General features: G+C 43.4%; 2 protein-coding genes across 5 annotated transcripts; both read right to left on the bottom strand.

Moving 5' to 3' along the window:
- Positions 1–871: 871 nt before the first annotated feature.
- nt5c2a (5'-nucleotidase, cytosolic IIa) lies at positions 872–16,986 on the bottom strand. 2 transcript variants are annotated; one of them, XM_056609002.1, is made up of 19 exons: positions 16,886–16,986; positions 16,077–16,190; positions 15,719–15,757; positions 13,303–13,376; positions 11,705–11,822; positions 11,056–11,151; positions 10,756–10,847; positions 10,617–10,674; positions 9,821–9,914; positions 9,676–9,729; positions 9,351–9,434; positions 9,090–9,131; positions 8,458–8,565; positions 7,924–7,990; positions 6,549–6,719; positions 6,137–6,188; positions 5,717–5,777; positions 3,298–3,474; positions 872–2,927 (listed from the first exon to the last, which is right to left on the bottom strand). In XM_056609002.1, exons 2-19 carry the CDS (start codon positions 16,175–16,177, stop codon positions 2,691–2,693), a joined length of 1,725 nt encoding a protein of 574 aa, XP_056464977.1. In that variant the 5' UTR covers positions 16,178–16,190; positions 16,886–16,986; the 3' UTR covers positions 872–2,690. The 2 variants fall into 2 exon arrangements, with proteins under 2 accessions (XP_056464977.1, XP_056464978.1); XM_056609003.1 differs by lacking the exon at positions 15,719–15,757 and having other exon boundaries at positions 16,886–16,985.
- Positions 16,987–17,102: 116 nt separating this feature from the next.
- itprip (inositol 1,4,5-trisphosphate receptor interacting protein) lies at positions 17,103–20,822 on the bottom strand. 3 transcript variants are annotated; one of them, XM_056609005.1, is made up of 2 exons: positions 20,580–20,822; positions 17,103–19,970 (listed from the first exon to the last, which is right to left on the bottom strand). In XM_056609005.1, the coding sequence occupies exon 2, from the start codon at positions 19,885–19,887 to the stop codon at positions 18,244–18,246; it is 1,644 nt and encodes a 547-aa protein (XP_056464980.1). In that variant the 5' UTR covers positions 19,888–19,970; positions 20,580–20,822; the 3' UTR covers positions 17,103–18,243. The 3 variants fall into 3 exon arrangements, with proteins under 3 accessions (XP_056464980.1, XP_056464981.1, XP_056464979.1); XM_056609006.1 differs by having other exon boundaries at positions 20,588–20,822; XM_056609004.1 differs by having other exon boundaries at positions 20,646–20,822.
- Between the last annotated feature and the right edge of the window lie 1,280 nt (positions 20,823–22,102).

The raw sequence follows: 22,102 nt of genomic DNA, 5'->3' as shown, positions 1-22,102 counted from the left end.
ATACACGCATAGATTACAACTTGATGTAAAATTCAGTGGGTTTACACACAATTAACTCTATACCATTCTGAGAGATGAGATTTTCAAAGTGCCCGCAGTCCCCTATCCAGGGACTGTGGGCCCTTTTGTTGAGGGTTATTTATCTGCATAAGGCCCCTTTTCCTGGTTTACTTTTAGCATATTTATTCTGAAAAGAATCATTGCCATGTGTTGCAATTAATGAAAAAATGGCAGAAACTGTAGAAGAGGTTTGCGCATTCCTCAAACCTGAACATGTAAATTCATCCATATGATCCACACATAAATTCCTACCGAGTGTATTGCAATTTTAACATTTAACCGCACGGTGGCAGTAAAAAGCAAACAAGCCTTTTCATCAATTACAAATGTCGAGGGATTTTCTCCATCATGGACGATTATTTGGTATTATTAGTAGGCCTATTATGTTTTTGCTGTATATTTGATTACGACTTATGTGGCATTATTTATACTTTAATATGTGAAGCTCGAGTTACGAATTCTTATTTTGTTAACTAATTGTACTTGATACAAATACAACCATTACATATTTAAAGTTATGTCAGCCTGTGCTTCTGTTTCCATTCAACCAGTCACCAATTAATTCGATTCTTCAAAATTGCAATCGCTGATCTATACATATACGCTCTAAATGGCTTTGATTATACATCAGAGGCACGACATCGCCCCCTAGTGGTAATGTCACATCAACCACAGTAGACAATTGGGTTCTGTGAAGGTTTCTTAGCATTTAGACTATAATCGCTTAGCCGAGATTTAACTATCACATCAATTAACTATGCACACAGTGAACGGTATAGTCAAAGTTAAGTGTAATTCCTGCATTTTGCTTTCAAATATCAGACTGTGACACCGGTTTGGATTGTTATTTTATTTAAAAAGTTACAGCTGAGCATACAAATGCAAGCAATTATGCTCACAACCATTGTGAAAACCGGCAGGACATGCAAAATAAATTACTAACACAAACCTTTTTTTGCAAAATAATCTCTCCAATTAACATATGCCTGTTAAATCAAATGCAAGACATACAGCACAGAAAAATGCATGCACAATATCTGCCTTGCTGGAATAGGATAAAAACATTTAAAAATAAATTGTTACTTGCTTGGAAAAATAACAAAGCAGGTTTGATTTACGTTTCTCTTGAAAAACCGTTTTACTGAAACAGTGGTGCTGAATCCGGTTGCACACATCAAGCACGAGAGAACCTTGAGTAACCCCTGGAGCAGCCATTATTGCACACAAAGAAAAAATACAGAAACATACGACCCAGTCATCGGTCAAGCTCAGCCTCTGAGGTTTGACAAAATAATCCTTCCCATCTAGTTACACAAGCAGAGTAGACCGTATGGACTATATACTATGTATATACATATGTATACATTGTAATCTCCATTTATACTCTTAAATTAACAGTGCCAGTGTCACAAAGCATTCAAAAGTACAATGCAGGCCCCAGTAGAACATGAAAATAATTCTGCAAATATTGATGAGGTTGGGTTAGCGTGCATTCATAAAACTCAGCAAAGATTGGTTACAGTATAGGATAACCGTTGTAACATTGTACACCATCTCAAAACATGAACGGCCATCGCTTACAGTATAATAGATTCAGTTTCAGTTTGATTTAGGAATCCCACTGCTAACAAGCAACAGCAGCTATGCGCACAAACACCACCAGATCAAATGTTAAAATATGAAAAAATAAACAAAAGCAAAAACCTTTGAAAATATACCTCTAACAATAATCTTTAGTCATCCCCCCTAAATATTCATACCAGTTGACAAGAATAAGGCATTAGGCCATTTCTTATATAAAAATAAAATGTTGCAATATTGGGTGATATTGCTCAACATCCAACCAGAAAAAGCAAGGTGATGACAGCTAGCAACTACAACCAACTATCGAGAGCTACAACTTTCTGGGTAACGTGGTGTACAGCATTCTGGGTAACGTGGTCCAACACTGCAACAGGGGAGTAGATTGAGTGGGGGCCAGGATGCAGGACGGCACAGCGAATGAGCTACTGATAAAACACCTTATTTTTTTACAAAAATACCTCAAAAGGTTGTACAAAAATAATAACAAAATACTCTTATGGACGCAATACAACCGTTCTAGACGTTGCCCACCGAGCTCATGTCTGAGTGTACTGTTCATTAAATACACCATGACTATCCATAGAAGGGCTCTCAAGCTTTTGCTCGAGGGTCGTCAAGTATTTCAGCTCACCGCGTTTCAATGAAGAGGGGAAGAGGAAGTGGCCCAATGCCAACTTCCTGTTGAATGCATCAACAACAAGAGGAGCAGAGGCCAATGGAAGGATGATTTCTCTCCAGAAATATACACATGAATAAAACCAAAATACCCAGCGGGGAAAACAAATAAAATACTACTCTTGTAGAGTTTGACGATTGACTCCCACAGAATGTACTCAATCTCTATCATACTTTATCAAAAAGCATGTCCCAGGCTATTCTTCCTCCTCTTCCTCTCTCCCCTCCCCACTCCCCCTCATATAATACTCCCAATGTACTGGACTCTCTCGACCGAAACAACTCCTCCTCTTCCTCCTGTCCCTCCTCTTCAACCCATTTTCTCCTCCCGCAACATGCACCACTTGAAATCGCACCGCCCTTTCTCCAGTCTACTCCTCCTCTTCCTCCTCCTCTTCATCATCGTCCTCGTCATGGCAGTGGGTGATCTCCTCGGGGGTCTGGGGGAAGAGGTGGGGCGGCTGCACCTCGCTGAGCGAGCGCGTCAGCAGCTGCCTCTTGCCCTCCAGCAGCCTCATGTCGGCCTCCTGGCGGTTGCGCGTGGCCAGCGGGGACTCGGTGTCGTTGAGGCCCACGTGGGCGTGCTCCACCGTCGACTCGTGGGGCATCTGGGGGAGACGGAGCCGGGGTTAGTGAGGCGACGGTTGGACTTGTGGAATTATATGATGTGATGTGATATGATGTGTGAATATTTTTGGGATCATTGAGGGATAAAAAAAAATAACAAAATTGAATTTGAGAAGTTGGTTTGCGGAGCAAAGCTCAATAAAACAAGAGCTCTTGAGGTCTCTGTCGAACTGACGTTCGCCATAAATAAGTACAAATAAGCGATCAGAAACATCCACTATTTCGTCTTCACCTTAATTCACACTACCGTATTTTCCCATTTCTTTAACAAGGTGACTCTCCCCCCAACCCTAAGTAAGCAACAATCACCTCCTCACTAAAGTTATAAACACATTCAAACAGATGACCCACCAGAACGTGCGCGGCCCTGAACAGGTAGCTGAAGGGGTAGTAGAGCAGGTTGATGAAGGACGAGGCGTACAGGTCGGCGTAGCGCATCACCTGGGAGGCAAACAGAGTCTGCCGAGAGCCGCTGCGGAACAGACTGCCCATCATGCCGTAACACATGTCCATGTCATGGGTGATTTTCTGGTAGAGAGAGAGGGAGAGACACATGCATATTATATGTATGTATAGAGAGAAACATGTACATAAAGAGAAAGAGACATAAACAATAGAGAGAGAGATTGAATTGGCCGCAGTTTTCGAGTGATCGGACTTGCTGGGGTTTAGATCAGCCGGGTTAAACAATAGACATATTACAAATAGTTAACAACTCTCTCCAATCAGGCAATTTCCCAAAAGCCTTGAAAACTGCAGTTATTAAACCCCCTTTAAAAAAGCGGAGCCTAGATGCCTCTATTATTAACAACTACAGACCAATATCAAATCTACCCTTCCTAAGTAAAATCATTGAGAAAGTTGTCCTCCAGGAACTTAATTACTTCCTGGCATCAACTGGTTGCTATGACACCTTCCAAGCAGGATTTCGACCCCATACCCAACACCGAGACCGCCCTTATTAAAGTTGTAAGCGACATCCGTCCTAACACAGACTCTGGCAAAACCTCAATCCTAATGCTACTAGACCTCAGTGCTGCATTCGACACTGTAGACTAACAATACTTTTGGACAGGTTAGAAAACTGGGTGGGGCTTTCAGGCACAGTCTTAAATTGGTTTAAGTCCTACCTACAAAATAGGAACTACTTTGGTTCCATTGGCGACTTTGTATCGGAATCAACCAACGTGAGTCCCACAAGGACCCTCTTTATTCAACATCAACATGCTCCCACTAGGGTAAATCATGCAAAATAACAATATTGACCATCATTGCTATGCCGATGACACGCAAATCTATGTATCGCTATCATCAAATGACTATCGGCCCATAGATCCGCTGTGCCAGTGCATTGAGCAAGTCAAAGACTGGATGTGCCGAAATTTCCTTCAACTAAATGAGGACAAAACAGAGATAATTGTATTTGGTACTAAAACGGAAAGGCTTAAAGTAACCCAACACCTTCACTCTCTGTACCTGAAAACCTCAATCAAAGCCAGAAATCTAGGGGTTATCATAGATTCAGATTTACATTTCAACAGTCACATCAAATCAGTTACAAAAATCTGCATATTATCACCTTAAAAATTTAGCAAGACTTAGAGGGCTCATGTCCACCGAAGACATACAAAAACTTGTACATGCCTGTATCACTAGTAAGCTTGATTACTGCCATGGTCTCCTTACACGTCTCCCAAAAAAACCTCTCTCATATTACACCAATTCTTAAATCGTTACATTGGCTTCCTGTAGGTCAGAGAATTGATTTGAAAATCATGTTGCTAACCTATAAATCCCTACATGGTTTAGGGCCACAATATATAAGTGATATGATTCCACTACATAAGCCTTCTAGACCACTAAGATCTTCTGAGACCAATCTGTTAATTATCTCCAGAGTAAACACGAAACATGGGAAAGCAGGATTTAGTTACTATGCAACAAATAGCTGGAATAAACTCACTGAGGATTTAAGACTTGCCCCAACTCTGACCACTTTAAAAACAAGACTGAAGACTTTAATGTTTGCTTTAGCTTTCTGCTAAATCTTAAATACATTGTACTTTCTAAAAAAAAGAAGAAGGCCTTTCTACCTTTATTTTCTATTTTTTACCAGAGAGATAGATTATCTGAGAAAGGATAAGGGTTGGAGACCCGAGTTCTGTTTGGGTTAGAGACCTTAGAATCCGGGTTGGAGTCCCAGAATCTGAGTTGGGGTCCCAGAGAAAGGACCAAGTTCCTTAAGGTCGGGTTGGAGTAGCAGAGAGAATGTTGATCTGATCTTAAACACATTGCACTTTCTAAAATGCTTTTTTAACTGTGCCTTTATTTTCTATATTTTTTACTCATTTTTTGCATGTTTTCTTTTTTATTGTTTAATTTTATTGCATGACAATTTGAAGTTTATATGTGAAGCACTTTGTCTTGCCTTGCCTTAAGGTTATAGTGCAATCTGACTTACTGTTTTTTTTTTCCCGAGCGACTAAAGATAACCATTGATGTAGTAGCAAAACCCTATTGTTATCAATAGGCAGTTGAAGTGGTTACACCAGGGGAAATGCTCACAATTTAACAATATTAGACATACATTAACGAAATGTTGGCAACGTAACTTAATGCAGACAAAGGTTTATCTGCAGAGCAGCAAAGTCTCACGCCTTGACCGTTAGAATCCTGCATATGAACCAGGTCACCAGCTCACATGCCAGACCTCATATTTTTCACGCTTAGAATTCCAAAATGCTTCAAAATTTGGGAGATGAGGAGCTACCTTTATCCTACACTGGATTGTGCTGATGTCAGGCCTCTCGTTGCTACTGCTGTCCAGGTTCCTACAGGAGCACAAACACACGCCAGGGTGTCAGCCTATCCTGCCAGCCTATGAACAAATGGTCCATTGAACCCATTGGTCTGGAATTTGTATTTTTCCAAAGGAGACCAATGGCGTCAATGGTCAACTTTTTTTACAGGATTTTTCCGCCGATACAGAGTTGATTTTTCACAAACACGTATATAAAGCAGGTCTGATGTTAAGTTTCTTATGTTAGGAAAAGGGCCGTTCAGCAGCCAGCGACAAAAGGTGAATCGCTTTAACTTCTTATCCAATATGTTGATAAATAATAATAAAAAGTGGTCGTAAACATGGTTGTTTTAACCATGGCTACAATAACAATTAACCAAGGTTACCCACTTGTAGAGTTCTGCCAGGAAGCAATCAAGGGACTGAAGTTCCTCAAATATGGCTGAAACACAGACACAAAATAAATCAATGGCTTCAATAGGCTCCCAAAAGCCTCACGCACATGCAGGGCTTAACAGACGAAAAGATTCAGGGAAACTATGCAACTTCCACGGACCATCATCAGTTGCACCTCACACAACAAACCTTATTGTGCGTCTATATCAAAGAAGGTTTTTCTATATACATATCTATGTTGGTGATTGTTTCTGTGTGTGTTTATCTGTCTATGTATCCTTATGAAGATCTATGTACGGTCTATGTAAATGCCTAGGTCTATTTCTACAGTATGTGCTCACCGCCTTGTCTAGGTCCTACATGTACACACACAGTATGTGGAGGTATTGAACGTGAGAGCCCTCACCACTCTTGTCGGTCCACACGTGGAGCTCCTGAGCCAGCTCCGGGATGACCAGGAAGGTCCTCCAGCCCTGCCTCTTCTTGGACTTCAAGATGTCTCCAAAGATGTGGTCCCCGATGTACACAATGTCTTTCCCCTTGGCCCCCAGCAGGTCACACACAATGTCAGACGACCCTGAGGCGGCAGGCAGAGGGCATATGTTGACCAGTAAGAGTAGTGGCAGTGATAGCAAGCTAGCTCTATTTATGTTGAGTATATCAGTGATAGCACGCCAGAGCTGTGTATATTGGGAATATCATTGAGAGTGAGTTTCACTCTATGCTTGAACATACTGATATTTCAGGAGACATCTTTTCATCTGTGCTTTTCACTATTTATAAAATTGCTGAAGGTGTAACTTTGATGAGCTGAAACTTTGACAACAATTTATAACTTTGATGAGGTGCGTTTTTGTCATGGTGCAGGTGGTGCGTGATGTCCGACCAGCCACACACAGGAAGTCAAGCTCGCTAGCTAACTACAGATGAAACTGTGTGTAACTTAAGACCTCCAGTACATCTTTGTCACCCTCTTCTAATTGATGTGGGCAGTCTTGAATCCGCTTTGGCGTTCCTACTTAGTCCGTATGCCAGTATAGTCCCGGGAAACACTAGCTACATATAGAGGAGGGCGGGGGTTCCGTCCCTGATATGCACGCGCTGTCGACACCATCACCGAGTCGGATAACACCCAACCGATTTTTAACAGCTGACACATTAGTGACTGCTATATTTTTAACCTCCATCATGACCTCAAAACCAATCGCCCCCGCGGAGAGGGTGTCAGTGGTCACATTTCCATCCCTCGACGGACTCCGCAAGGGTGTCGGTGCAGCACGTGGAGGCAATTTAAACAGCATGGATATGTGTCTGGTGGATATGATATGGAGGGGGCGAATAGGGATGTCTGGTAGGCTAGGTAAGGACGAGGAGTGGTGTAGAGGTCCACCAGAAGCCTTTACGTTCCAGGGTGCTCCCTGTATGATGTTCAGGTGGCGCTGCACCACCATGCGTCCTTTCCTGTGTCACTGCAGCATTTCAGAGCCAAGTAGGGCTGCCACGAAAATCTGTATTTTGAATCAACTAATTGTTATAACGGGGCTAATCCCTTAAATCCTGGTGCCAGCATGTAAAAAACTCCTAGGGAGAATCCTGGGACACTGTAACACTGGGGGTGCATACATCTTCACCATGATGGCCCAATCCCCTAAAGCTGGCGGTGTAAGAGTCAGCGGCACCAGTTTAGCTACACAGGACCAGAGTTAGAAAGAACCTGTGTGCGCGCGTGCGTGCGTGCGTGCGTGCGTGCGTGCGTGCGTGCGTGCGTGTGTGTGGACTACCTCCAGAGTACACAATGCCGTGGTGCAGGGGTCCGGTGTAGGTGCCGATCTTCAGGCGACCCGTGACCTGTTACAAACCACAACAACAGAGCAGGGCAGCTCGGTTATGGAAATAATCATGAACACAATTAATGATCACAGTCAAGATTGAAGTCACGAGTATTCATACGATTCTCTTTGAGCTTGAGTACGTGATGCATTTTTCAGCATTTCTCTCCAAAAAAACACTTTGTAACTGAGAACTTAGAAAACCCTTAGAAAAATACACAACATGTTCAAATAGAAAATCTTCACATCTAAAATAATGTACAAATATGTATCAAGCTGTTCTGACATTTCTAGAAGACAACTAAAACTAAACTAGATTATATTGGTTTTCTGATCGTTTTATGGTAGAATCGAAATCGTGTTCAAAATGGGATCCATTGCACAGCCGTACAACAGAGTACGAAGACACAGAGTTACCGGGGTAACTGGAAGCAGGCATTTCGCATGTCCTGTTCCGGCAAACCCTTCCTCAAAGCCTCTGCTCACCGTGTCCACCTGGCGGAGAACCGTGCCCTCGCCGAAGAAAAGAGGCTTGCGGGCGTCCACCAGGATCAGGTCGAAGTACGACTGCCACGGCCTGTGGGGCTTCCCAGACTAGTGAACACACACACACACACACACACACACACACACACACACACACACACACACACACACACACACACACACACACACACACACACACACACACACACACACACACACACACACACACACACACACACACACATGGGTGCCAACACAGAAACACACACACACACACATGCATGCAAATATACAGAGACACAAACATACAGACACGTGCATGCACACACACACACACACACACACACACACACACACACACACACACACACACACACACACACACACACACACACACACACACACACACACACACACACACACACACACGTGCACACCACACACACACACACCAATGTCATTATTTTGGTAATAATAATAATAATAATAATGACAACAATAAATTGCATATTGCGTTTTTCTGACCTTGGTGGCCACTCAAAGGTAGTTTGCAATTAAAGGCTCCACCTCCACGCGCTAGTAGTTGTGAACAAAAACAAATCACAGATTAATATTAAAACCATCTGCATTACCTTGGGGCCGTGAGGGAAATCGAAAAGGTAGGTCATGATTTTCTGTTAGAAAGAGGGGGGGAAAAGGAAAATATGTTCAAATTAACCAATTCACAGGCTCCCAAGTGATATTTTCTGAATCAAACATCAACAACGACAGCTCTACTCCTCATTATAACTAATGCATAGCGTTTTATTTGTATTTATTGGTTTCCCATCTATTCACTCGTGTTTCTCCCGCTGTACGGTTGACGTCAGAGGTGGTTTTCTCGTTCAGCTCACCTGTGTGTACTTGTAATCGCTGTTGGTGGCTAGGAACACCTTGGCCACCTCGTTCATCCGACTCAGCAGCAGGGGCAGCTTGGCCTGGTGGGAGAGAGGAATGCAGAGTTAAAGGCCTGGTGCTGCAGTCAGGAGCTCGCGTTAGCAGCTACACACTACAGCTGGAAACCATGCTGCAGTCAGACGCTACGTGCTCCTGTCAGAAGCTACATGCCACCATCTGAAGCTACATGCTTCCATCAGAAGCTACATGCTACCATCAGAAGCTACATGCTACCATCAGAAGCTACGTATATCGGTTAGTAAGAGGAGCTTGGTGACTTACATCTCTGACAACGTACTTCTCAAGGTTTTCAACTGTCTTCTCTTTGAGAGAGCCCTAGAGTGAAAATAAATACGGGTCATGAAGAGAAGGAGAACACTTGATCCTTCCATGAGATGCAGGGTTTAAACTGGGGGAAGAACCGAACCTTGATATGGACCCAGTCCACGGTGTCGCGGACATCCTGGAACATGCTCTTGTAGGACATGAACAGATCTCCATCTTTGAAGCCTTTCTCACAGCTACGAACCATGAGGGAGAAAGACATCTAAATCAGTAAGAATACGGTATAACGGCACAAGGCAGGGCTGGTCAGGGGTCATTGAAAGGTTTGTGAGGTGAGATTATGGTTAGTTAGCAGTTAAGTTATGGTGAAATTCAGGGTTAGGGAAAGATAAAGATAGGAAGGCTTAATTAAAATTAGGAAAGGTAGGGTTTGTTAAGGTTATGGTTAATTAAGCTATTTTAAGTGTTGGTAAGGGTGTGTCGGTTCGGTGCGGCTTGGTGGAGTAGTGAAGGTGCGGTTTGGCGCAGCTCAGTTACGGCTCGCGTTTCCACCGCCGACAGTACCGTTATCGTAGGGCAATATTTTCTTCAATAAACTAAGCTTTCGCCGTTGTCCAGAAATACCTTGCGAGTAATAATGTGTTTGTTTGTTATTATCCCCCTTCCGCACAGAAGTATGATTCTGTCGACTTAACAACGGACGGCGTGTGTAGCTCGAACTTGCCGGCACCCTTTCAGGCGTCTCAGTACCCCAACGGAGGAGTACTGCGAGACCAGTACGGCTCAATACGGCTCAGTCCGGATGACGCCCACTTTTCGCAGTGAAAATGCGACCCGACCCGCACCCTCCGGTGGATACGCGCCATAAGTATGGTTGAGATTAAGTTAAGGTTAGCGTTAGTAAGGGTAAGCGTTGGTTAGGCTTAGGGGAGGCTTACCTTTTGTATCTGGAACAGTTGGAGAAGAAATCCACAAGACAAGCGAAGAGGTAGGTCTCTGAAGATGACACATAAATCATTTTAATTGATATATATGTACACCCAACATCTTCTTTCGTTGACATTCAGTCATTCGTACCAGGGAGGTTGAAGAGTGTGTTGAGGATGTAGAAGCGGTCCATGTCTCCACGCTGGATGAACTTGTTAGGATACATCTCCCTGATGTCAGGCCTGGGGATGAGTACATGAATATGAATGGGTGACACCTTAACTACCACTGAAAGTCATAATCCATAAAACGTTGATTTTATTATGGATTATTTATTTATAACCACGTATTGACAACTTCTGCAGAGTCTGAGGTGCGTTTAGACCACATGGAGCCGCCACCTTCAGAAGAGGGGTCGGGTGATTGGATACGTGCATGTGCGCGACTCACCCACGCATGAAGTTAAAGCCGTGCGCACACACAAGGATGTTGCCATAGGTGTCCACCTTCAGCAGGTTTCCATAGGTCGTGTCAAACACCAGACCTCTGAGAGAGACATTGAGCGTAGAGGGAGAAAGAAAGAGAGTTTAACCATGACCCAAGTGGTGAAACATAACCCTCCGGGTCTTTGAGTAAATTAAACGTTAACTCAAATGTTAACCATGGCCTTTAGCTTGGCTTTTCAAAGTGTGTTTCATCGTTTCCTTTTATATCATATTTTTATATCCATATGGTATTCCACTTGTAGGACAATTGACTCTTAGACACTTAGTAAATGGTGAAAGATATAAAATCAAGGGGGAGGGAGAAGGTGAGACAAGAGGGAGAGAGAGACATAGAAAGAAAGAAATGGAGAAAGATAAACCGAGAGAGAGACACAAAGGGAAAGAAATGGAGAGAGCCAAACAGAGAGAGAGGGATAGGGGGCGAGAGAGAAAGAGAGGAGCACAAGTAGGAGAGGAAACTCTATCTGAACGGAGCATTTGAATGCCAGGCCAGGCCACGGCGTGACATTCAAATCAACGTTGTTTTCCTGTGAGTCCCATGCAGTATTTAAAGAACAGCAGGAGCAGTGCTGCGGGAGGCTTGGCCCACCGACCTGGTGGGGAAGGTGGGGTCGTACACGAAGCTGGACAGCTCCTGGGGATAACCGATGGAGACCAGCCGGGCAACGGTCAGCTCGAAGCCCAGCGACTCGTACTCTGGAGATTTGTACACTATAACACACAAAGACACACAGCGCTTTAGTTTGTGCCTTCGTCTGGCCATTTTGGGGATATATATGCCTTCTGATTCGACGTTAATGCCTACCAATCTAAATCGACCCCGGTAGTCAACCACTATACCAATTGCAAGCCCATATATTTAATATTTTAAACTATATATTTTAAGATTATTCATTTTTCATATCCTTATGTTTTGAATATCCTTTTAAGTGTCTCTTTGTATCCCCAATGCACTATAACAGACTCCTTGTCTGTGATATCATACCTGGCAACACAACTCATTCTGATTCTGATGATAACATGAACATGGACTATGGTCAGTCTGACTACCTCAAACCTATTATTATTCTTATAGCGCTGCTTTAACAAAAACGTTTTATTGATTGCACTACTGGTTAGAGGCTAAACTGCATTTCGTTGTACTGGTTGTCCTTACTTGTGCAATGACAATAAAGTTGAATCTAATCTAATCTAATCTAAAATAAAGGAAGTTGTTTTCTATATTTTAGGTGATGACCCACTTCTAAAAAAAGGAGTAGGGGAAATAAACCAACGCAATGTGAACTCCTGAAGAGCAGTTCTAGGAAATACCAGGCAGGGCAGGGGTAAGCTAGGTTGGGTCTGAAGGGCTTAGAAAAGCCCCCCAGCCTTCGCCAACAAGGCTTGACTGTGTGTGCGAAAAGGACTCTGCCGCGATATCATCAACATGACAGGTATGTTGGACCTGAAGCCAGTCCTGCATGCTCTCTCCCTTAATGCTCAGCTGTTGACTCACTTGTCACACATTAAAGGTAATGGGCAATAGGTTATTATGTCCAACGACCAGGGGGAAAGGTCAACCTTCTTAGGGCAATCCCCAAGAGAAAGCATGAAGCCAGGGAGCTGAAGAGGAGCAGAGTGACAGGGTTTTCTACGGCCCAGGGGTTGGGACCTGCTCTTTATGTTCTGGTAGGTCAATAAAGTAGGTGGTCTGGCTCAGCCAGTGTGGATGTGTGGATCTGGAGAAAGCTTATAATGACCATTGTCCCTTACAGGAGTTCTGTGGGAGGTACACCAGGAGAATTGGACACTGTGGTTGGCATGTGGGCACGATCTGTTGCTCCATACCGGGTATTGTGTCAGGGGTCACGTATGAAATCGCTCAGATACATCAATTGTAGAATATTTGAGAATGCTTCATGCATATAGAGTACTATTCTTTCTTAATTATTGTACTACAACCTGTAGGAGTTTGTAGCCCAGTATATTCCGGAAAGCAATACTGTGAATCTGTGAATGTTATGTTTTACTTTTCAGCCATCCTGTGCTTAGCTTAATATCTTGCCAAAGGACTCCCGTTTAATATTAGCCTGCTGGCTAACACCGGCACATTTGCAGAAATGTCGATTAATGTGCACTGTCCTTTAAATAAATACATGAAATGAAAATCCGGAGAATTGGCTATGTTTTCCCAGCGCTGGTCTGCACGTACCTGCTAGTGTGTAATCCATGTCAAAGCCAAAACACTTGATCTTCTCCATGGCCAGGCTTCTGTTTACAAACACCCTGCAGAGGGGAACATTGGCACACAGTCAGCTGACACCTAAAAACACCACTGGGTTACATTCATCGTCTACAGCACCAAACACCTCCAGACATTCAGGATACATTCCTACACCAAATACCACAAGACGTCCGGATACATTCCTACACCAAACCACAACAACAAAAACAGCAGCAGCAGCAGCAGCAGCAGCCGTACAGAGTTCTAGAAGAGTGCAATGATATTATTGGGTTGGCTGTTGTCTGATGGACCATGTTGAATTGATTGATGCCTTTGTTTTATCTCTTAAATCATGAGTAAACAGACATTTTAAGAAGAGTTGGTTCTGTCTTAAGTGATGCGAAATGGATGGATTACACTGAGCAAAGCAATGGTAAGCCATTGCAACAGTGGATGTCATCGCTTACGAAACAGGTGAACAGGAACAACATGACTCCCAAGCCGACAAACCCACCCATAATATCGCAACTCCTCTCCTGACATCTGTAAAACAGTTGTTCTTGCTGTTGCTAGAATGCTTACTGTTGTTTTCACATCAGAGTCTACTGAATTCAGTAAAAAAAAAAAAAGAAGGAAAGAATAAGAATGCTTTGGGGAAAGGCTAGGATTGCTGCAGGTTAATGCATTTTTTTTAAGGGAATGTAAATTAAACCCACACCCGCAACATGCATGCATAGACCAATCAGAGCATCTGAACAAAATGCTTCCTTGCCACGCCAACATATCCTCACCATTTACTTGTTCACCTCAGGACAGCAGGAACTCTGTGTCAACATCACAGTTTCAAATCAAGCAATTCTTTCTAAAAACAGTGCTACTGCTTCCCTACTGCGTAATGTCCACACACTTTTAACATTCAAATACGGACGATGCATGCATTGCAGTTACGCTAATGCAATGGAAAAAACCTAAAGGATTGTAGAAAATAGGCAGCAATGATCTGCACCCTTTTACTATCAGACCTTATCATCCAAAGTATCGTCCACTTTATTCAGGTACAGCTCATTAAGGACCAGGTAGGGGTTATGGCTTATTACTCTGGGAAGCTTACACATCACCTGGGAAATTGGAGATCAAACTCAGAACATCTCAGCTGGGAGTCGAACGCCCTAACCGGTGGATTATATTGCATCCCCTCATCTGTTCATCTGCTTAGTAGCAAACACGTCAGGCACACAACTATCAGAATCAAGATATACTCTGATTTCCCATTTTCCTTTTCTACAAATTGCTACTAACATCTCATCTCCCAAATCAAGTCAGGTCTAATCATGTAGCCTTTAATCACAGTCATGGTCTCAAAGAGCTTCCCAGGCCCTCATTATATGACCCCAACCTCTCAAGCCTAAAGGGCAAGGGAGAACACCCAAGGACCAGAGGGGCAAAACACAGAAGAGGGATCCTTGCTTCCAGGGATGGTTATGAGGGCAATAGGGGCTGAATAGGTAGACGTATCACACTACAACTGACAATAAACATGAACTACACACTGGTGTCTTCCGCCTGAGAGCCCCAAACAGATCATCATGGCTGGGCCCTTGTCCTCCTACCACATTATGCAGTGTTCATGTTCTCTGCTGTGACGTGTGCGGGAGGCTGAAGTTTATATTGAGATGACATTGGTGGACGGGCAGGTGACCCTGAACCGACTGAAGGGTTATGCAGATGGAGGGATGAAAAAAAAGATGGCAGGATCACAAGGGAATGAGACGAGAGCACATCACATCCACAGACACTTTCCCTGATCACCGGCTGTGGTTTTGATTTCACGGTGGTGACGATGGTGGTGGGGGTTGGTGGCCTAGTGTCAGTATGGGTAAAGGCTGAATTATACTTCTGTGTCGAATAGCCGCCAGAGGTACGCAGGGGGTGTCTTAGCCAGCGCTCGCAGTTAGGTTCTGCCATTAGACGGCTTGAAAGATTATCTCCAAAGTTCAATGACATCGGGAGACACCTTTAGAGTGTGAAGATGATGTGTCGTGTCAATGAACAAATTAGTGAACATACTCAACTCGTCTTTCGTATCTATTTACTCCTTGTTGTTTTCCCTGTCGTCGAGAAAAAAACCAGAAGACCTAACAGGGAAGACGAAGAGGGCATTCCGTAGCCTGTAGGTATAGTTACATTTTCACAGCGGTGCACGTAACCTATGGCACATGCAGGTGACGCAGAGGCCCACGGTGTACCTACAGCAGCTATTAAACGCTGACGTATCATTCAGCGTTAATGGTCCATGACGTGATGGAGGATCAATTCACTTCATGGACATTGATCCAACAACCACAAATAAGGAAAGGATTAAGCATTAAGTCAGGATAAATTACCCGGCAACAGGACAGCGTACCTCATTGCAGGGTGGATTGGGGCCAGATCCCTTGGAAAGCTTTGCAATAGAGAATAAATGTGCCATGATAACAAAGTTACCACTGTTCTTGTCTGTACTTGCACCTGATCTGTCTTTGTGTATGTGCTCTATCGAGCGTTTAACAAGGATAGTTCTGGTCATAGCAGATTAAAGAATACAATAAAGATAACACCAGTACAGGGCCTGTATACGGCTTTTCCATTGAATGAATAGGCATACTGCAGAAAGTCTATGGTAAACCGAAATTCAAGTGCCTTGCATCTTTACCATCTAATGGACTATATGTTGCATGGCGAATAACTTATTTTTCAAGATGTCTCTCTTTCTTATCTTTTACCTGTGGTGGGCATCACGACGGTATTTCTTCATCGCCATACCGTCCATGTTTGCTGGCAGGTCGGCGTAGTTCTGTAATCGGTCACTCCACGAAGTCGTCATCTCGGATTGGTTCCTGCGACATTTAGGAAGTACCCAAATAGCTTATGATGTCAAAGTTTAGCTCTGCACATTGAGGTCTGGGTTTCAACAACTTGCAATCAAATCAAAATACAGTATTAACTTCAAAGCAATCGACATGCCATGCATCACGGAATAAACGCAGATCAGATCACTAGGTATCAACAATAACGTTCACTGAACAGAAACGATCGCTAGCTTTCATTAATAACGTTGACCGAACAGAAAACATCAATAGGTTTCATCAATAACGTTAACTCAACAGACTAGAACACTAGGTGTCATCAATAACGTGAACAGTTGCAAGAACAGAACAGGACTGCAGATTTAACCCATAAGCTAAGGAGATAATATCAAATCCAGACATTTCACTCAGTAACAGGGCTACGTTTCGAATAAACTATCAACCTCGAGTTGCTTATCTGCAAAAATATGCACATATTTAGTAAATATCATAGAATATACGAGGTAGCTTTTGACAGGTTGAGGGATTTTTCGGGTTGAGGTCGGCAACACAGTTCAGACAGCTGTAAAGCTAACCGAGCTAGCACAACTTTTTAAAGACCTACAAAAACAAGTTGATGACTTGTAAATTGTGACGACTTGTTATTTAGACTACCCGTAAATACATATTATTCAAACATGGTTTGGTGAAACACAATAATAGAGGACGGGGAAAGAGTAACTCACCAGTAACTCTTGTGTAATAGCGTTGCGACTAACAGATTCTGTTGTGGTGCTGGTGGTCACTGAGCTGAGCATGCGCAGTCAGCGCATTGCGTTTTCAGTTATATCTGATCACAATGCAAATAACACCATAAGGATAATGTTTGTTGCAGACATTTTCCTTTTTTTTTATTGACAATCTCGTATTAATATTAATAGCTTTTCCAAGACATTAACCGAAACTTTACTGTATATACATAAAAAAAAGACTAAAAACAAATGTTTTATGAGAGCACAGATGGAAAGGTGGGTCTTGCTCTATTAACATTTATTTCAGTTATTAAAATCTATTGTAGGGTAGAAAAAGAGTCTATTCTAAAAATTTTGAGTAGATTTTGTTGAATTGGACGGATTGATTCTAGATAGGCCCAGGCGTTGAACCAAAGGTCCCCCTATAGGCTTACAATGTTTGATAACCTTTCAACAATAGGTCTAAAAACGTTGTTATCTTCTGATAACTCAGGCTGTAACCTTATATTCAACAGCTTTATTGGCATGGAAAAATTGCCTTAGAAGTGAAAAAATGTAAGGGGCAAGAAATCGATTTAAAGTAGGTCACTTATCATGCAAGGTTACATATAATGCACCAACCAGGGATTTATAGGATGTAGATTAGAATATACAAAATAGAGTAATAGACCCTCAAATATAAAAGGTATTAAATAAAAAAAAATCTATAAAATGTTCAAGAAAATCTATAGTTAGGCTTAACTATATTTTGCAATGTTATTGTGTATAATTGTAAACATTATAAACTCTAATACAAACAGCAATACTCTAATACAAAGAAAAATTCAGGTTTAGAAGGTACGGTATAAATGCATTTCAGCTTTATTTGACAAACATTGATTTCTCTCCCAAAAATATGGTTGTTTGCTCCTTACAGGACTTTTAGATTTTTTCCTGTCTATTCTCAGATAATTCTGAAACTGTAATGTTGTTCAGATGAAAAGTTATTTTTATTATTTCCTTTTGTACCACTTTTAGGTGTAACTGACAAGAGTGATGGTGTGGTCTATTAACAGGAATGCTTATAGACGTTCTCCATTAATTAAGCTTACTTAAACGTAAAAAAGGATAGGATTTTCTCAGTACCAAAAATAAACCAACAAATAGTTTCTGGTGGCACTCTTTCACAGTTCCGCCATGTCTCAGTATGATAGAAGAATATAGTTTTAAGACAAATGACCATTGTAACGTTTCTTTAAAACGTAAATACTGAAATTACAGATAAACTGTTGATGAAGTCAAAGCTAAGCTTAACACGGTATGTAACTACAACTCCAAAAAATGTGGCTTTGATATAAACAGGAACAGTGAAACTAATTATCTAAACTTGAACGAGCCACTCCATTCAACAAGTGCGGGGTGTATTCCTGTAACAACGCCGGTGCGTTTCGCAGCATTTCTTCCAAATGCCTGACCGTGTCCACGTACAGCGCCCTCTGCAGCACAAACACACGAAACAGATTGACCGGCTCTGCAGTTCTGAACACCTCTGGCACTCCGAGTTCCCCCGGCAGATGCCTGTTGCCAATCAGGACGTGGTGAAGCCTCTTCTCAGTCAGGCTCCTCTGAAGGAAGGCCAGGGCGTCCCTGAGCCGCTGGTCGAGGAACCCGCCACCCCAACTAGACGGCTGTCTTCTCAGTACCAAGAGGTGCAACACGACTGTCTTGAGATGGTAGTCTGTCAGAGCGCTCTCCCCGGTCAGTCCCGTCTGCTTCTTATGGAGGAAAGTGAGAATCTGCAGGCAGTGTAAATGACAGGGGTTTTGCGGTAGGGTTCTCGTGAAATGTTTGAGCAAGTTCCTTTCGTAGACGGCCAGCGACATGGGCCAGTAGGTGTCAGGCGTGGAGCTGGTGTCGGACGGGAAGTGCGAGACGAAGTAGGCCTCAGTGTCGTCCAATTGGACTGCGGGGATGAGGTTCAGCACGATGACCTTCCCCGAGCGGAATCTGACCTTCAGGGCGCCAGCGGTGTCCAGCTGGTGGAAGGCCAGCTCAAAGTCGTACTTGTGAGCGATGCGTCCCCACGCTTTACTCACGGAGAACTGGAACCACCTCATGACCTGGTCTTTGGACAAGGAGGAGGTGTCCCTGGAGCACAGCAGGCCGTCTTCTTCGCTGCGCTCCGCTTCCTCTAACCTGGCGGTCTTGCTGTGTAGGAGACAGAGCACGTCCTCCCCGGCGACCACAGACTCACACACACAACCGGCGCCCAGATTCTTATTGTTGACCTCGATGGCGGCAAAGCCCTGCAGGTCAGGGGGCACGCGGCTAGCCGGGCTGCACCAGAGGTGGTACTGGAAGGAGTATGGCGCCGGCAGGGTGAATGGCACGATAAGGTCGCACGTAAGAGGCTTGTGCGCCTTCCAGGACTCGAACATGCTGCCGACTCCCAGGAAGTCCCCCAACTCCATGCGTGTCTCCGCGTTGCAGACGTTCCTCATGGACTCAAGCAGGTTGTCTGCCAAACCCTCTACAAACTCCTGGACCCTCCAGTTCTCATGGGATAACGTGTGGAGGCATCGGTCACAAAACTGCCTCAACAGGCCCTTGTCGATTGCGAGCGTTCTGGCCCCAATAGATCCATTCCCTGGATACATTTCCTCGTCTTCGATGGTCCACGTCTCCACGTTGGCGAGATCCACCCGGCTGACTTCGACGGCGAGGAAAACGACCAGGGAGACGGCACTCCAGAAGTACCAGACATACGCTTCGTCAGGGCTCTCCTCTGATTGTTGTGGTTGTGACTCCAGCCTGGACCGCTCTTCCTCCTCCAGCATGGACTGTTCCCGAACCAGTCGCTCCTCATGAGTGCGCATCTGTTCCTCGTGCAGGCGCATGCGGGTCAGCAGCTCCTCGTCCTGCTCTGGCAGGGTGGCGTTCTCTTGAGAAAAGAACAGCGGGTGGTTCAAGATGGCTGCTGCCACCACGAGACATACCCGCGCGATGGCGCTCGACATCTGGAGGAGACTTGTCTCACTTCATTTCAGACCTTTTAAGAAATCAAGTCACATCCAAGCACAGCATTGCCCTTGTATGTTTCCTTTTAAAAGAGACACACATGATACAGCTCATTAGAACAATCTACACACACTTCAAGAGACAACATTGCAAGTGGATGAGATTTAGAAATGGATAATGCAAGTTTAAATCAATATCAATGCTGCCTTTATAATAAAATACGAAATCATGTCTGTTAATAGAGCCCTGTACATTGAACTTATAGGGTTTTACATGCAGAAGTTAGGTTTGTCTGATCAGAAGTATATTCAAATATGTTGAATTTTATTTGCCTGATGAGCATCCCAATTTCCTATCAACCACATTCCCAGAAAGAAAGTAACACACATTAAACCACCTGAAACACACATTCAACAGAAAACAAGACAAATGGAACGGCACTAAAGAAAAAAAACGTGAAACACAAGTTTTCTGGGCTGGCCGTTATTTCCGTTACAAGAAAAGAGTGACGCACAACCATGATCATGGGAATGAAAACATGCCGTCTATCAAAATACTTGTAGCATTTTTACTAAAGAAAGGAACCCAAGGGACTTTCTACAACGACGGACGCTCTTATTTATGCGCCAATACGTAAGACGTAGCAACATCTAACTTGAACAACATTGAGGTGTCTTGAGCGGCGTCTCACCCATGTACCTTGGCAGCAGGTCCTGAAACACACAGTCACACATCTTGCCTGGGGATCGTAGCTTACCTTTGACTGTTTTTAGTGATGCGGTTCAACGAGAAACGGGAACTAGACTTTACATTTCCTGGCATTGCTGTCTCCACCCTCGAAAGGAACAGCCTACTCACCACTTCCTGTTGTAAAAGGCAGCGGTAACGTGGATATATATTAAAGCTATGTCGTGTGTGTGTGTGTGTGTGTGTGTGTGTGTGTGTGTGTGTGTGTGTGTGTGTGTGTGTGTGTGTGTGTGTGTGTGTGTGTGTGTGTGTGTGTGTGTGCGTGCGTGCGTGCGTGCGTGTGTGTGTGTGTGTGTGTGCGCGCGCGCGCGTGTGTGTGTGTGTGTCAGTGCAGAGAGAAATATATAGGTAGCCTATAGGTGTCAGTGCACAGAGAACTCTGAATAAAATACAACAGCAGGTCTGCCAAACGAGTCAGTACTTATGATAGGCCTACATATTTACTTTAAAAGATGTGTTATTACACAGGGTATACCCTGTCAACACATCTTTTAAAGTTCCTCCACACCAGTTCTACTCATTCATTATTCCTCTGAGGTTAATATATTATATTAACGGTTTATCTAATATTATGTTTTGTTGTTTCTTCTAGTCTGCAGTTCCATGATGGCTGAGATCTGTCAGATGTAACTTTCTTCAGAGATCGAGCGGCCTCTGATGACGCGATTCACTTAATGGAAGAGCAAAAGGTGTAGTTATGATTACAATGTAAGTATCAAGTTAGTCCTGTGTTATGCTGCATGTTGTTTTTATAAACCACTCTTTGATGGTTATTATCATGTTAAATCCTATAATTCATTTGTTTATTTGTGTTCTCACTGTATGCTCCAAGAGAGGAAAAATATGTTGCCTGACTCTTTCAATTGTATTAGTAAAGTTTAATTCAAATGAAATACAGGATGAGAAGTGTTGCAAACAGTTACTTCAGATGTAATTAGGCTATCTTTGTTCTGGTAGTCTTAAGTTTAAGTTCAGTGATCATAATGAAACATGGACCTAAAAGCATGAATAACCACCTCTTATTGTTCATTCCACTGAAGTACATTTAATTGCACAAATGAACAATTAATCGACACATAAAAATCCCTACTGAAGTGTTCTCATTGCCTCGGCGGCCCTCGGGAATAGCCTATAGCCCCTGTACTGTCTGGTGTTTGGTAAGACTGAATAAGTGAATCATTGGAACAGGTTTGACTGCATTTCCTTTGGATGTGTTTGATGAATAAGGTACATTCATGAATTGTGTCTACTAAACAAGCTTTATTGAAATCATCAGAGTTAAAAAAGCCCCATACCCGGTCGGTGGTTGATAGTGATCAGTGGCACCTATAATGTTGTAATGGTTTGGGTAAGGATTAGATGTTATGAAACATGGGAAATGGGTAGGCTATAAGTAGCCTAGTCCTGCTTTCAGCGCGTGGTGGCGACCCAGAACGTGCCCCAAACCAATGTGCAGTGCAAACTCCA

This window comes from Gadus chalcogrammus, chromosome 15 (assembly GCF_026213295.1).
Source record: "Gadus chalcogrammus isolate NIFS_2021 chromosome 15, NIFS_Gcha_1.0, whole genome shotgun sequence".
NCBI classification, from domain to species: domain Eukaryota; kingdom Metazoa; phylum Chordata; class Actinopteri; order Gadiformes; family Gadidae; genus Gadus; species Gadus chalcogrammus.
The sequence above is the reverse complement of the archived record's forward strand: the minus strand, read 5'-3'. Positions and strand labels throughout refer to the sequence as shown.

Bases quoted from the DNA above. Each gene is read 5' to 3' on its own strand.
- nt5c2a (XM_056609002.1), bottom strand. From the start codon at position 16,177: ATGACGACTTCGTGGAGTGACCGATTACAGAACTACGCCGACCTGCCA. The intron at 9,915-10,616 runs GTAAGCCTCCCC...CATGGTTCGTAG, and splicing joins AACTGTTCCAGATACAAAAG to CTGTGAGAAAGGCTTCAAAG. The intron at 6,189-6,548 runs GTGAGGGCTCTC...TCTGTGTTTCAG, and splicing joins CGTGTGGACCGACAAGAGTG to CCATATTTGAGGAACTTCAG.
- itprip (XM_056609005.1), bottom strand. From the start codon at position 19,887: ATGTCGAGCGCCATCGCGCGGGTATGTCTCGTGGTGGCAGCAGCCATC.